This window comes from Sceloporus occidentalis, unplaced genomic scaffold (assembly GCF_023333645.1).
Source record: "Sceloporus occidentalis isolate IW3139 unplaced genomic scaffold, rSceOcc1.0.p SCAF_4, whole genome shotgun sequence".
In the NCBI taxonomy this organism is placed as follows: Eukaryota; Metazoa; Chordata; class Lepidosauria; order Squamata; family Phrynosomatidae; genus Sceloporus; species Sceloporus occidentalis.
The window spans coordinates 159147052-159161685 of NW_028316984.1; the positions used below are offsets into that span (position 1 = coordinate 159147052).

Here is a 14634-nt window from a genome sequence, read left to right on the forward strand (position 1 = left end):
CAAAATAAAAATTTCTGCAAATTTGCTTATTTATAAGGTTGCAAAATTGTTTTCCTTAATGCCGATTTTTAAACGTAGATTTTAGCAGACTATACACTACTCTGTATATAAGAAACAGAAGTAATCCTTTAAACCTTAGAGTTTAGCACTGTATACCACTCTGTACATATGAAAGTGAAGTAATGCTTCTTCTAAATCATTTATTTATTTGTTATTTATATGCTGCCTTTCTCCTAAATTGGACCCAAAGTAGCTCACAAAAGATCTATAGCCTAGCAGCTCTATTACATAACACAACTCCATTGCCTTAATGATTACAAAAAGACCTAACCAGAGGATGTTAACACAGTATGCCTATCTAAGTCCAGTGCAGGAAAATAGTTTTGCAGACTGCTTAATTCTTGTTTCATTTCTCCTATTTCTTGTAACCTCTACAGAAAAGAAACATAACCTTACCTCAGCACAAAATAACTTCTCAACAATAAAGAGGAACAATTATATCTGAAAAAATATCAAAAGATATATGTCTCTCTTTCTAGATACCTTTCCTCAAAAACTGTGAAACAGACAGTTTTAATGGGATAGATGCTAGAAGCAGATAAACTGCTGATAATTCTGTATAAAAACTGGTTGGGAAGTTAGTTTAATAGGTAACCTCTGAAAAAAATATGCAACTACTTACCCTAACCAGAAAATTTGCTGTGTCTTTTTCTGTAAAGGACAGGATGACAATCTGAGTACGAAGCCAATCTCACCTGCAATCTCTTCCACTGACTGCTGGGCAGGCGTCAAGAGAGGCCAGAGGGCTACCAGTGCTGTGCTCCTAAACAGCTATTACTGAATCTCTCAAAAACAGCAAGCGTGATAGATTGCAGCCTGGGTCGTCATGACCCAAATTGTCCAGCGTGCTGTGAATATTTCTTTACTTATCTAGCTTCCATAAGTGCAATGCAAATTAGTCATGAACATTAAACTGCGACACTCTTTTTTTGTCAATAGATGGAGCTACAGATATAATTTTAACACTGCGCCAAGTCAGGCAACATTTAACAGTCTGAAGTGATAAGTGAATTTTCCTTACACGTGCGTGCATGACACATGGGGAGAGGGGAAGTCTGTTAGTCTATTGAACTAAAAAGAACAGACTCTTCTACAATATTGAAGACTAGCACATGAAATAGCATAAGCTTTAATGGACTACAGCATCAGATGTATCTAAGGAAGTGAGCTGTTACCCACAAAATCTTATGTCATAATACAATTTGCTAGTGTTTAAAGTGCAACAACACTTCTTGTTTTTAACTAACTATAAGACCCTCCAACAATCCAACTAGTGAAACCAACTTGACCATATTTAGCTTTTAGGATCATGTAAACTTGTATTGCAAGATACCTCAAGATATTTGCATGCTTTATTTCCTGCTTTTCTCCCAAAGGGAATTCAAAGCATCTTACAATATAAATTTAAACAGAACATACAAAACAATCTGGAATACAAAAGGTTAAAGAGGATTAAAGTACTAATCTAATTACGCTGTGGGTGTATATATTAATGGCATTTGTAGCTATAATTAAAACATAATTTCATACAAATTTATTGTACAGCGGAAAAACATATAACTTTATTAAAGAAATAGAAAGTTAGGGGTTTTTTTCAACAACTTAAATGTACCTAAATTATTGCTGTTGTTTCATACTGAGGGTGAGGATGGGCTTTTGCTCAAACTGCTTGATTCTAGATATTTAAATCTATACATATATATTTGTTTTGTGCCTTGAAGTTATTTCCAACTTATGGCGACCCTAAGCTATCCTGGTGTTTTCTTGGCAATTTTCTTCAGAGGGGAGTTGCCATTGCATCCTCTGAGGCTGAGAGATTCTGACTTGCCCAAGGTCAGCCAGTGGCTTTCCATGGCTGAACAAGAATTTGAACCCTGTACTCCAAAGTATATATCATAAATTACTAATTTTTTTTTACACTGAAGTGGTCTATACAGATGGTTCTCTGCAGCTGCACAACCTATATATATATACAAAGACCATAAAGAATGCTTCCTGAACATCTGGTTTCCACATGAGCAAGAGGAAACCAGTGATATCAGTTATAAGATTGTATCAAATTAACTCTGCCCAGCAAAACAACCATTTCTATTGCTGGGATGTGGTGAATCCCACCACAGTCTCCCACATTGTCTCAAAATCTTCTCTGGAAAACCCTCCAGGGCAAGGAGAAAAAGAGAAAAGTTCCATCATAAAAGCAATAACATTGGATTTTATTGTGAAACAAAAAAATTAAGATGTTGCATAAGTATTTGCCATTATTCCGTGTGCCTTAATTGTACCAAATTCTAATTTCTGAGCTTTGAAACTATGTCATAATTGATAATAAATTATATCTGTTAAGTCATTGTGAGTCTAGAAAACTAAGAATAAACTAGCTTTGCAGTTTAATAATACTTCAACAGTATTAAGAAAAGTCAAAACAGGCTCACAGATATGTGCGCATGATGGTGGGCTATTACAGGCACATATTGGATAGTGCCCATTAAAACACAAATATAGAAAGGAACCTAAGGAGCTATATTAGTGCATGGTTGAAAATATACTTTAAATGTTCTGTTAAATAAGAAATCTTTTAATATCAATATGCCCGTATTTGTACGTACTGTAAAGGAAGGAAGACAATTTCTTTCTTGGGAGAGATTTGTTCCCCTATTTATCTGTATTGGATCTAATTCTACTTAATAACTTTTGTCATGAATTATCTAGGCTGTCAGAAGTGGGGAAATTGACAAAGATTTCTAATTATTTAATGATAGCTGTAAAATGACTTCTTAACTTCTTCTGCTGAAATGAAAAAAGTATTGGGTCACCAGGAGAGGAAAACTGTGGGGAAAGAGTGTAAGCTCCATTAGTTCTTTTACTCAAGACAAGTTCTTGGCAGGAGAATTCTCCAATTTTGCTAATGGGCTTCATATAGTAGATCTCAGGGGTCTAATCAAAAACAAAGTTGATTTTGTGAGCAGTGCAAGTAATGTAACATTTGTCAGATCAGTGATCTCCCAAGAAAACCAAAGAGCTGCAAAAAGAGTTTCCAAATGATGAGCAACATAGAATCAATATGAACTTGAATAAACTTCAGCAAAACACATACACACACACATAAAACTTACATTGCAATAATTTCCACAGCACGTGTATTTGTGCGCGCACGTGCACATGTATTCACACATATATTAACAGCCTAACTGGAAATCACACAAGAACAACTCAATGTGCTGTGGAAATTATTGTATACAATATTGCACCATCTGAAAGTGAAACCACAGATGATAACTTTCCTGCCCTCTCTTTCTTCCAGCAGCTGCTAAAGGGTCAAAAGATGCATTTGTCCATTTTGCAGGAATCCCTCTTAATCTTCATCCTCAGAAGAGGAAGTGGGGGTCCATGGGTTGCTGTGGGAAAGAGGGGAAAGGAAAGCTACTCCTGCAAACTATTCGGCCTCTGTGATGTTTAATACAGCCATGAAGCTGCAATTACCAATGTCATCTGATCTATGGCACATCCACATTTAGAATACTGGGCACAGTTCTAACTGTAGTTGCCAAGCCACTGGAGAACATTTCATACCATGAAAGGATTTAAATATTTGAATGTCTTTTTAGCAAGGAAGATTTGGAGGCGCAAGAAGGTATAAGAGGTTATAAAATTAGGTTAATGCAAGTTAAGATGACTGGAAATAGGTTTGGGGCTGATAAGAGGAAACACTTCATAACCAGGATAATGAAATCTATTGTGGCAGAATAGATTCAGTTTTTTAAAAAATTAAACAAATAGGACTGTTGGCCAAAATAATTGCATGGTCCCTCCATGGACTAAAGCAACATCTAATACATCTGTTCCCTCTTGTAGGAACACATGGGATGATCATTTTCCATCATCTTCCTGGCCTTGCTGTGAGTACATTAAAGCATTGTTGAAAACAGAATGCTGGCTAGATGGATCTTAGTCAAGTGTACTGAGTGTATGATGAATATTATTGGACAAGAAATCATTTGGGATCTGCTGTATTCAATTTCACCAGTTTCATCCACTTGTCAGGGAGAACTAGAGGACAATCAGGCAGAGGACAATCAGGTTCAGATTGTGTTTCATAAGGGCAGAATGCCTACTATAACATTACAAATACCAAAGCACCGAAGCTAATGGAACCTAGTACTAAAAGGAGTAACCTTTTAAATACATTCTGATCATGAGAGAGCCAGCTGCATCAGTGCAGATGTTGTCTTTTATCAAAATATGGATAAAGGAACTTGATACTTTCTGTTTGGGGTTACAACCAAAGGTCTTCATAAACTGTTTTTCAAATTTTCTGATAACAATTGTTTTACAGAAGAAAAAAGTAATCTAAACTAGCACCACTACAAAATAATTTAATAATATCAAAAAAGTAAAGGTAAATGTATTCCCTGTTGAAAAGGTTGTCAAGTTGTGTCCGATTGTAGGGGGTAGTACTCATCTCCGTTACTAAGCCGAATAGCCAGCGTTGTCAGAGACTACTCTGTGATCATGTGGCCAGCATGATTGCACCAAATGCTGTTACCTTCCCACTTAAGTGGTAGCTACGGTATTTATCTACTTGTATTTGCATGCTTTCAAACTGCTAGGCTGGCACAAGCTGGGAGTAGTGATGGGAGCTCACTCCATCATGCAGCACTCAGGCCTCGAACTGCCAATCTTCCAATCATCAGAACTGGTGTCTTAACCACTAACCCACTGCATCCCTGGTCTTGCAACTTACTGGAATATATTTACCTATCAATTGGATAGGAAGAAATAAACTTAATCCAAAACCAAATTTGACTGGCAGTTATTATTTGGAAGTTAATAATATATTTAGGTTAAGTTGTGTTAACATATTATTGGTATTTTATTTTAAGTCAAGAAATAGACATATTTCAGACACTCTCAGTTATAATGCTAGAAAGATTGTTAGAAAGACTGAAAACATAAATTATCAGTCTTCTCAGGCAAATGTAAGTACACAGTATATTAGTATCAACTTATACAGATTGAGTATCCCTTATCCAGAACTCCAAAAGCCAAAATATTCCAAAACCCAGAATATTTTTAGTGCATGGCTGAGATAGTGCCATTTTTGGTTTCTGATGGTTCCATGTACTGTACACACATTTTGTTTAATGAACAAAATAATTTTTAAAATATTATGTATAAAATAAACTTCAGGCTATGTGTATAAGGTGTATACAAAACATAAATGAATTTCATATTTAGAATAGGGTCGCATCTCCAAGATATCTCATTCTGTGAGTGCAAATATTCTAAAATTGGGGTGTGGGGGGAATCCGAAATCCAAAAACCTTCTGGTCCTGAGCATTTCAGGTAAGTGAAATCAACTTGTATTAATAAATTGGGGGGGGGGGTTCTCAATTATCCAGTACTTTGATTTTACTTTCAAGAACACTTTTATAATTCATTACAACTTCTGGGTAATACTTGTGCTAGTTACTCTTCCAACACATGCACAACCACTATCCAAACACTCACTGACTGTTGCTCTTCCAGATAGCATCCTGTTGAAATACCCAAATTAATTAATATAGAACAAGAAATTGCTACCAATTTCTGCCGCTTGACTTACTCACCTACTTCATTGAAGAGACACTTCACTTCTTCGTTAATCTCAAAAATATTCACTGAACCAAGCTGGTGCTCTCAACACTCTGACTGAGTCGCTAAAACAGCTTGACTGAAAATGGTACAGGAGTTGTTGGGTTTTTTTAAAAAAAGAATTACATTAGTACAAAGAACAGTATAAATGCAACATTAAGTCCCAGTTTTGGGGACAAGGCCCAGTATAAATAAAGATGAGGAAAAGGAAGAAAATGAAGCTTGCTACCATTCGCATTTTCCTTGAACTATCTGGCTGGTTGCAATTTTAAACAGAAAGCCAGGCTTTGTAGTCATACATTATTAGAGATACTGTGTTGACATATGCTAATAAAACATAAAAACAATGGATCAGTTCCACAATTTCTTTTATGTTCAACCATGGAGAAATAATGTATGTGTTTGAAACAGCAGTAGAGTCGGGACAATACAATACTATTTATTATACCACAAGACATATAAATGGAAGAAACTGAGGTAATGCAATGCAACAGTGCTTTTCAACATTTTTTCTGGTATTTGTTGATGGCACTGAGAAGACAGAAAAAATGTCAATATTAATGTACTATGATTAGTAGTAATATAAAGAATCCATTCAGATTCACAGTAAAATAAATTAACAGCAAAATCCTGAAATAATAAATTAGAAGAAAACAGCAGGGTCTGGCAGTAGATGACAAACCAGCAAGGAATATGTGGGATCTCCAGACAGGGCTCTGAAAGACTCCTGCCTGAAAACTGGAGAGCCATTTTCCAACAATACTGGGATAGATGGAACACAGCCAGATTCAACGTAAGGCAGATCCCACCATCAAATTTCAGTCTGAAGCTGCTTGGGACCAGCAGTTGTTTTTGTTCCTTCATAAAGTATCACACAAACGAATCTAATAAGAATGGACAAATAAATAAAATGACACCTTCTATCGGGCTTAAGACAATTAAACATGTCAGGTTTAGAATCCTGTGTTACCACGACAACAACTTATACTCCTTTCCCAGTCTATTTCTGCTTTTAGCCTTGTCAGCAGAGAAATCTGATTAGATTAGGGTGCCCAAATGTAAAACAGCATAAGGTTCCTGCACTCTTAACAGCTGCACAGAGGAATTTCAGTGTATCATTCTGGTTTTTTTACATCTAGACACCAAATTCATCAGTTAAAGTCTCTACAATGTTACTTTAACTTCCCATATTATAATATAGCAGGAATTGTTTTGATCAGTTACTAGGTTACTTATAACTTGTTTGTTTTTATGAGTAACCAATACCGCAGTCTTAGACTTGGTATTAACAAAGCAGTCTCACCAAGTTCAATCTGACTTGCCTCAGCTAAGTGTACATAAAGTTGCACAGAAATCCTTACCTAAGGAAGACTGTCAAAATGAAGGCAAATTATGTCAAATTAAGACCCAGCATCCAAAATAATCTTAGTGGCATATTCATAGTAATTATTCAAGCCACTCAGTTTCTGTGCCTATTATGTAGTTTTATGTCATTTTGTATTTTCTTTCTAGAGTCAGCCCATATATTTCATCTTCATATTTACAGTACTCAAGACAACTTTTCAACTTTCATATAAAAAGATAGTATCTTTAGAGACTTTCAGTATTGGCATGAAAACTTTTATTCATTTTACCAATAAAGTAACTAAAGCAGACACCCAGTGTTCCATCTATGATGGGAGACATACAAGATGTTTGGGCTGTGAAGCTTTCTTTCAACCTTTTTAAGTCACAATGAGGCCTTCATCATTTTGCATGACAGAAAACAACAGCTGACAGCCCCTTTGGAACACATGCCAGCTGTCTCTCATTTGTTTTATTGTCCAAGCAATACGAGGTTTGTAGCAGCATTTCCAAAAGCAAGTTGTAGTTTACTGGACTGGATCTTAGTTAGTACAGTTTCAGCAGTAAACAAGTTTTAATTTTTTAAAAATATCATAAGTATTATGCACGGTTCTGTACCTTGTCAACATAAATAAGCTTTGATTTTACAGAAATCCATGTGGAATTTGGACAAAGAGTAACTAGGCTAAATGTTAAAGTAAATGTACCCTAAAATATTCAGATCTAAAGCCTCAGGCATCTGTTCCAACACAATTTGTAAACACCAATGACATTACTAACAGAGAATTGCATGAAAAACATTGCTTTATACTGCAGATGGGATAAACATTGGTCTGTACAGATTTTTTTAAGTTTAGTGTTCATTTTAAAGCATCTGGGGTTTCTCAAATAAAGCATTAAATCAGCACATTCTAATTTTAGAAGGAAAACAATACAGTTGTAGTTAATGAAATTACTGAGGAAACAGCCGGGCTCTAATATTATTATTAGGTACTTATGGCAGGGTATCTGGAAATACTTTCCAATCATTTAAAAAAATGTAAATCATTTTAAGTTTCCTTTTTGCTACAAAACCATCAACATTTAGCAATACTCTGCATGCCTTAAGTTCTATAACAGAACTCTAAAATATATTATTATAATACATTTCATTTCTAATAAGCCAGAGACAGCCACAAGCTTGAAACAGTGAAAAATTCTACAAACTACCAGGGCATAAAACTAAGCTATTCAGTGTATAAACCTATTTAGTTAGCTGCTTATTTCTTCCCTGACTTGAGTACAGTCAGTTTTAGAGCTGAGTTAATTTTTTATTCTTTACCACCCTCTTTTAAGAAATTCTAACTGTTAGCAATTTTTGTCCTTTGATGAAAGCATTCCTCTGAGTGGTATGTACACTTCAACAGTGATTGGCTGCCTAGCAGAGTTCCTTTATGCATACCAGTAGAATCATGTCCAGTTTTGCCATTTGTGGAGAACTGATGACAAGATACAAAAGCATGTGTTTGCCATAAATAGCTGTGGCTAACGGAGGACTGCTCGCACAGAGCAGATCAAATTCTCTATAAGGAGAGCAGTGCTTGGCTCTTAGCCAAGCATGTTCCTGATGCAAGACTTAGTAGCTGCAAAAGCTTTCCAGTCCTATTAGCACAAAAGTTAATTGGAGAACAGTTGCCCTATGACCAGACAAAAGGTAGCATGTGCAATACTAAATAAACATGTAAAACTAAGAAGAATAATCTGTAATATCACTCTATTTGAGTAATAATTTCCCTTATAAGTTTGAGAGGTAAGCTAGCGATAGGTTGCTGATCTAATTGCTCCCTAACAATGGCAACATATTAAGGTAAATAATGTATGGTGGGGAAGGTCCCTTTTTATCACTCTTACAGTAAAATAAGAAATAATTTTAAAAAAATTCATTACTGAGAGCAAATGTTAAATATCTATGAAAGGTACCACCAAGGGAAAAAAACTGTGCAAACTTTTTAAACATACATTTTCCAATGAAAACAAGGCAACATTCTGTAATAAGCCACAAGTTTTATTGCAACGTGGCCAATGTATTTGATCTCAAAAACAGCGTTCCATTTAAGGCTCTTTTTGTACAGAAACTGCCATTATGACTGATGTTTTACAAACATCTTTAGTGTTGCAGGAGTTGCATGGTAAACAGATAGTTTCTACTTCTGTTCAGTAGTGTACATTCAATGAGTAAAAAACAAAAAGGCATCATTACAGCTACTTCCTTTATAAAGATATGCATGTAATAGGAATGGAGACTGAAGTACTACAACAGTTTGATGACACAATTACAGAAATTAATTGGCATTCCTGGGGGGTGAAGGGAGAAATCAAACATATTACAAAAAAGTGCTTTAAATGCATAGTGTTGTGTGCTGTCATGTCACAAAAATAAAAAGGCTTGTCAAGGCAGGTGAGGTGTATGAATGCACAAGAGCCTTATGGAACTGCAATCAAGTGCAACTGTTAAATAATACTGAAAAGAGTCTTACCATCTGACCAATGGACAATACTTTAAAGGCAATCAGTTAGCTTAAATGTCTTGTTGCTTGGCTAGACTATCCACATCAACTATCACATTCATTGTACACATTTTCAAGGAATGCCTTCAACATCAGTTTTGGCTAAAAATATGATGGAAGGCATTCCTTGGAATCTACATAAAACTATCAAGTTTAAAAACAGTCCAGTGATCACTTGTAGACTGTTAATTAAGTTATATTTCCTTCAGGTGTTTTTGATCTGGGAACGTGGGCCAAAAGAAACTAATGCTATTCCAATTGAATGAGCTGCAGAAATGGAAGCTCCAGATGGCACTTGTCTGTCCTTTTTATAAGGGTTTTCCTTCAAGTGAAACTACCACGTTGCCTCCTAGTTTCTCTCCCAGTGTTGAACGATCTTTAATATCATCCAAACCATTTACTTGCCACTCGTGTTTAATACCTGAAAAAGACAAATGAATATATATAGGTATATGTATCTCTGCTTGTCCAGAAGTTTATTATCAAGAAGAAAAGTATTTTGCATAGTCTGGCTGAGAAGTACCAATATATACCAACCCATCTGTCTCCTTGAACAGCAGCTTATACAGTGTACATGTCCAAAAGGAAGCATTACTCACTCTGAGCAAGTGACTAAATGGGAATTCATTTTATAGAATATATTCTGCTCATACCTGTAAATTTCTTTTTAATGGCATCTTTAGAGCTTGCGTAGATCATCTTGCTTTTTAAAGGGGCACTTTCAGGAGCCCTACAGATGGGGAGGAAAAACCTGTTATTCAATCCACTGATCTTTGGAAATGAAATTCTGTTTTAACAAGAATCCTTTGATTTACACACCAGAATAGAAATACCAGATCTTCTTTTTTTGATTCCTTTGTTTCATATGTTGCATCATACAAAGCATATCGGCAATCATTGAGCGGTAACAGCTTCACAAAGGATGTGTAAGGGTCCTCCACTGTGTCACCAATGTCACCAACTAGTATTTGCTTCGATTCTTCTACAATTATTTGTTTTTTGTCATCACTTAAACAGAAGAGAACTGCTTTCTTTCTTTTTTTAATCTCTTCTGGCGTTGAAGATTTTCGTACTTTCATGTCATTAAAAACTTTGATAACTTCATCATTCACTGTTACTCCAGAAGCCTACAAAACAAAGTGAAACAGGATTCACTAGAATAAACTGAATGTACAAGCAAGTTAAAGACTGGTATAACATGGTTTATCAGATTTAAGATGCAATCTCATACACTTACACTTATACACTTGCTTCAGCATCATAAACCCAGAATTTGCTTCTCAATCAAGCACCACATATTAAAGCTTTAGACTAAGTACCTAGTTTTAGGTTAACATGGTGATTTTGACTCATTTAAGTGAATTTACTCTCTCATCCTCAAAGAGAAGCTGCAAAGGCAAGCCCCTTCTGAAGAAACTTGCCAAGAAAACCCTATGATAGGTTCACCTTAGGGTCACCATGAGTAAAAAATGACTTGGAAGCACCTAACAACAACAAAGTTGAATTCACTGAGTGATGTACATCTCAGCACCATGCTTAGTCCTACACAGGATATTCCCCTTCAATAACCAAATACAGGACAGGACATTCATCTCCAACTCTGTCAGTACTCTACTTTTGTTCACTGATGTAAGCATCCAAGAGCAGAAGAAATGCCTTCTGTATTGTGTCAGGCTTAATATTATATATTTAAAATTCCTGGATTTCATTTAATTTATTTAATTCTACCCTATAAATATTCTACTGAAGTTACTGTATGATAAAAGTGCCAAGGACAGATTGTACAATTAAGCACACTAAGCTTTGCAAGAACTCCACCTACAAAAATGTAACTTGTACATTCTTTACTGGACAGAGGTGTTCTTACAAAGAGGTGTGGGATCTTTTTTTTTTTGGCTTTCCCATTTTCATCCAACGTTAATGGTGTGAAGTGATAGGCCTGAAGTTGAGTATGTAAAATCAGTACAGAAGCCCAATGCAACTGTCCCACCTAGATTTGTGAGTCTTTAAATGTTAACATGGGATAAACCCTCAAGTGTGTCTCCCCTGACACTGCTTTTGAATAGAAAAGCCCACTAACAAAAACAAAATTTTTAGGTACTTTCAGAGTTTGAGGGAAGGTGTCTGTATGTAGTGAAAGGCAATACTCATCCATTTCTGTTTTGTTCTTTTGAACAGGAGAAAAAAAAATCATTGCATTAGCATTCAAATGCTAGTTCTTAAACAAAACAATGCTTCACTTTATATAGTATTATAACCCAACATTTAAAAACGTCTGTAAACAAACAACAGGCACATTTTATAGTCTTCTAGTCAACAGAAAGAGGAGATAAAACAGTTCCTTTACTAGTTTCTCCCCCTTTTCTTCCCCTAAAGAAAAGTAAGGCAGCTTTTGTGCCAGTGAGACAGTCATGTATATAGTAAAACCAGCCTAATACGGTTAGGACATTACTGCCCTTCTATTTAATTTTCAGAAATGTATTCCTAGGGTAGTGAGCAAGCTCCTAATAATCTGCTGAAACCAAAATACAGGGTTTTCTATAGGCACCAGATGACTATGTTAAATGAGCCAATACCATTTACACACACTGAATGGTATATACACCACTCAAGTTTTATGCTTTCCCAATGAATGGATATTCTGGCCCCAAATGATGACTAAAGCCCTCCAACAAAGGGAAAGAGTCATCTCTCTTCTGGGTGCTTTCTTTCTCCCATGTTCTTGACACAGGCAGATAAGCCAGAGGCACAATGGAGAGGGCAAACCCAACCATGCGTCACTCCAGCATCATCCCCTGCTTCCATCATAATCCCAACTGGAAGAAGAAGCAAAAAGGCCCCGATATCCTTTCCACACAAGAGGGGAAATGTCAAGGTAGTGTGCTTTCCTCCCCAAGGAAAGGGAACACAACCCCAATGTTAGGGAGCTATTATCCCTATGGCCAAGGAGAGCAAAGCGGGTGAGGCAAAGGCAGCTGTGCCATTGCTTGGCAAAGAAAGGGAGCTCCAAGCCATCCATAAGAGAAGGCGGGCCTCCCATCCATAAGAGGAAGGCATTTTATTTGTCATCTCTGCCTCCTCCTAGATAGGAAAGGGATATAAAACGCCTTGTCTTTTCCTTGTATATACTTCAGAAGAAGAAACAGCAAGCGGGAAACGCATATCTTACTGTCCCCTAGAATATTTTGGTCCTTTTTTAAAAAGAAGCCATCCTTCCAATAGAAAGAGAAAGGCTCCCAGCCTTGTGACATCCACCCACCCCACCCTTCTTCACAGGGCCCTAGTCTTCCGAAGGAGATTGGAGCACAAGGCAGAGAAGGAGAGGAAGGAGAGGGGGAAGGAGGAGGAGAAGGAGAAGGAGGAGAGGAAGGAGAGGGGGAAGGAGGAGGAGGAGGACAAGGGAAAGGAGGAGAAGGAGAGGAAGAAGGAGGGAAAAGGAGGAGAAGGACAAGGACAAGGAGAAGAAAGGGAAGGAGAAGGGGAAGGGAGAGGGAAAGGAGAAGAAGGAGAAGCCCTGCTGCTATTTGGTGCCTTCTTTCCTGGGGGAGGCCCAGATGGGCCAAACCCTGCCAGGGTCTTCTAGGCCCCCTTTCCTAAACCTATGTCTCCATCCGCACTGCAGAAACAACCCGGTCCGACTCCGCTTTAAGGCCAGTGGCCCAGGCCATGGGACCCCCGTCCCCCCGTCCCCCTGCCCCCTTTCCCCGCCTGGAGCCAGGGCCGTTAACAACAAAGAAGCGCTGCCAAAGCGCATCCCAGGGCTGCAGTGCGGATGCGAGCCTCCTTCCCCTTAGAACAAGAGGAGGCCCTCTCTTTCTTTCTTTCTTTCTTTCTTTCCTTCTTTCTTTCCCCTCTCTCTCCTGTCCAGGGCATAAGTCTCAAGGCGCCCAAGGCAACAGCCCCCTCCCGGCCCGAGAAACGAGGCTTCAGGAAGCACCCATTAAGGGGGAAACAAAACAAAGCAAGCCCTCTCCGCTCCTCCTCCTCCGCCTCCGCCTGGCTCCTTGGGGCTCCGAGGGCAGAGAGGAGCGCCGGCTGGGGAGGCTAAAATTAGTCTAAAATGGCCGCCAGAGGCCTCGGGCCCTCTCGGGGAAAGGGGCCCTTCCCGGCTTCCCCAGGCGAGGCCTGCAGGGCGGCTGGGCCTCGCTGGAGCCGCCCGCCCTTACCATGGCGGCGCCAGAGGGTCCTTGGGGCCCGGGAGGAGACCAGGAGGAAGGCGGGAGGGCGAGTGGCGGCGGCGGCGGCGGCTGCTGCTGCCTCAGGAGCGGAGCCTGACTGCTGGGCTCCTCCTGGCAGGGAAGGGCGGGAAGGAGGCGAAGGCGGGCCCGGGGATGGATTTGGGGGGAAGGAGAGGGAAGGGGAGGCGGGCCCAGGGCGAAGACTGTGAGGGAGAAGGAGGAGGAGAAGGGAAAGGCCTCCCTCCCTCCGTCCTCCTCCTCCTCCGCCTCCTAGGCCTCTCCATTGTCCCCAATGAGGAGGGGAGACTCTCTATCAATCAATCAGTCAATGTTTATTGAATCCTCAAAGCATAGTGACACATACAATAACATTCTACAGAGAAGCCCATAGAGAGGATAAAAAGAAAGCAATAGAATAAGATATTAATAAAATACAATATACGTACAAGTACTACGGACGCCTTAAAATGCACTCAACTTATAAACACACTATAGAGGTCTAAATAAAAGATAAAGCAATATGATGAGCTGAAAGATAGAAAAGTGTACGGGTGAAAATGGAGAAGTTGAAGGCCTCCAAGCGATGATGTGTAAAATAATTACAAGAGGAAGTAAAAATAGATGATAGTGAATATCATATACATCAAATGTCAAATCTCTTCATCAGCCCAACAGTTAACACCGAAGGGGAGTCTCTCCTTTCAGGAGGAGTTTTATCACACACCAGGGGCTAAATTTCGGCATTAAAGAGACATTAAAGCCCCCTTTTTTTCAATCAAAATAATGCAGAACAGGTATTTCTATGTTTTGACATTATAGTTCCATGCAATAATATTGCAACATATATATATATATACACACACACACACACACAC

The 14634-nt window shown here is 38.4% G+C and overlaps 1 protein-coding gene across 1 annotated transcript; it reads right to left on the reverse strand.

The window, feature by feature from the left end:
* Positions 1-7295: 7295 nt before the first annotated feature.
* On the reverse strand, positions 7296-13932 carry CFL2 (cofilin 2). Its single transcript, XM_089522097.1, has 4 exons — positions 13748-13932; positions 10401-10708; positions 10235-10311; positions 7296-10002 (listed from the first exon to the last, which is right to left on the reverse strand). The coding sequence occupies exons 1-4, from the start codon at positions 13748-13750 to the stop codon at positions 9890-9892; spliced, it is 501 nt and encodes a 166-aa protein (XP_089378223.1). The 5' UTR covers positions 13751-13932; the 3' UTR covers positions 7296-9889.
* Positions 13933-14634: the final 702 nt, after the last annotated feature.

Excerpts from the sequence above, each read along its gene's own strand:
- CFL2 (XM_089522097.1), bottom strand. Across the intron at positions 10,312-10,400 it reads GATCTGGTATTTCTATTCTG|GGCTCCTGAAAGTGCCCCTT; the intron begins GTGTGTAAATCA and ends CCCCATCTGTAG. Across the intron at positions 10,003-10,234 it reads CATTAAAAAGAAATTTACAG|GTATTAAACACGAGTGGCAA; the intron begins GTATGAGCAGAA and ends TGTCTTTTTCAG.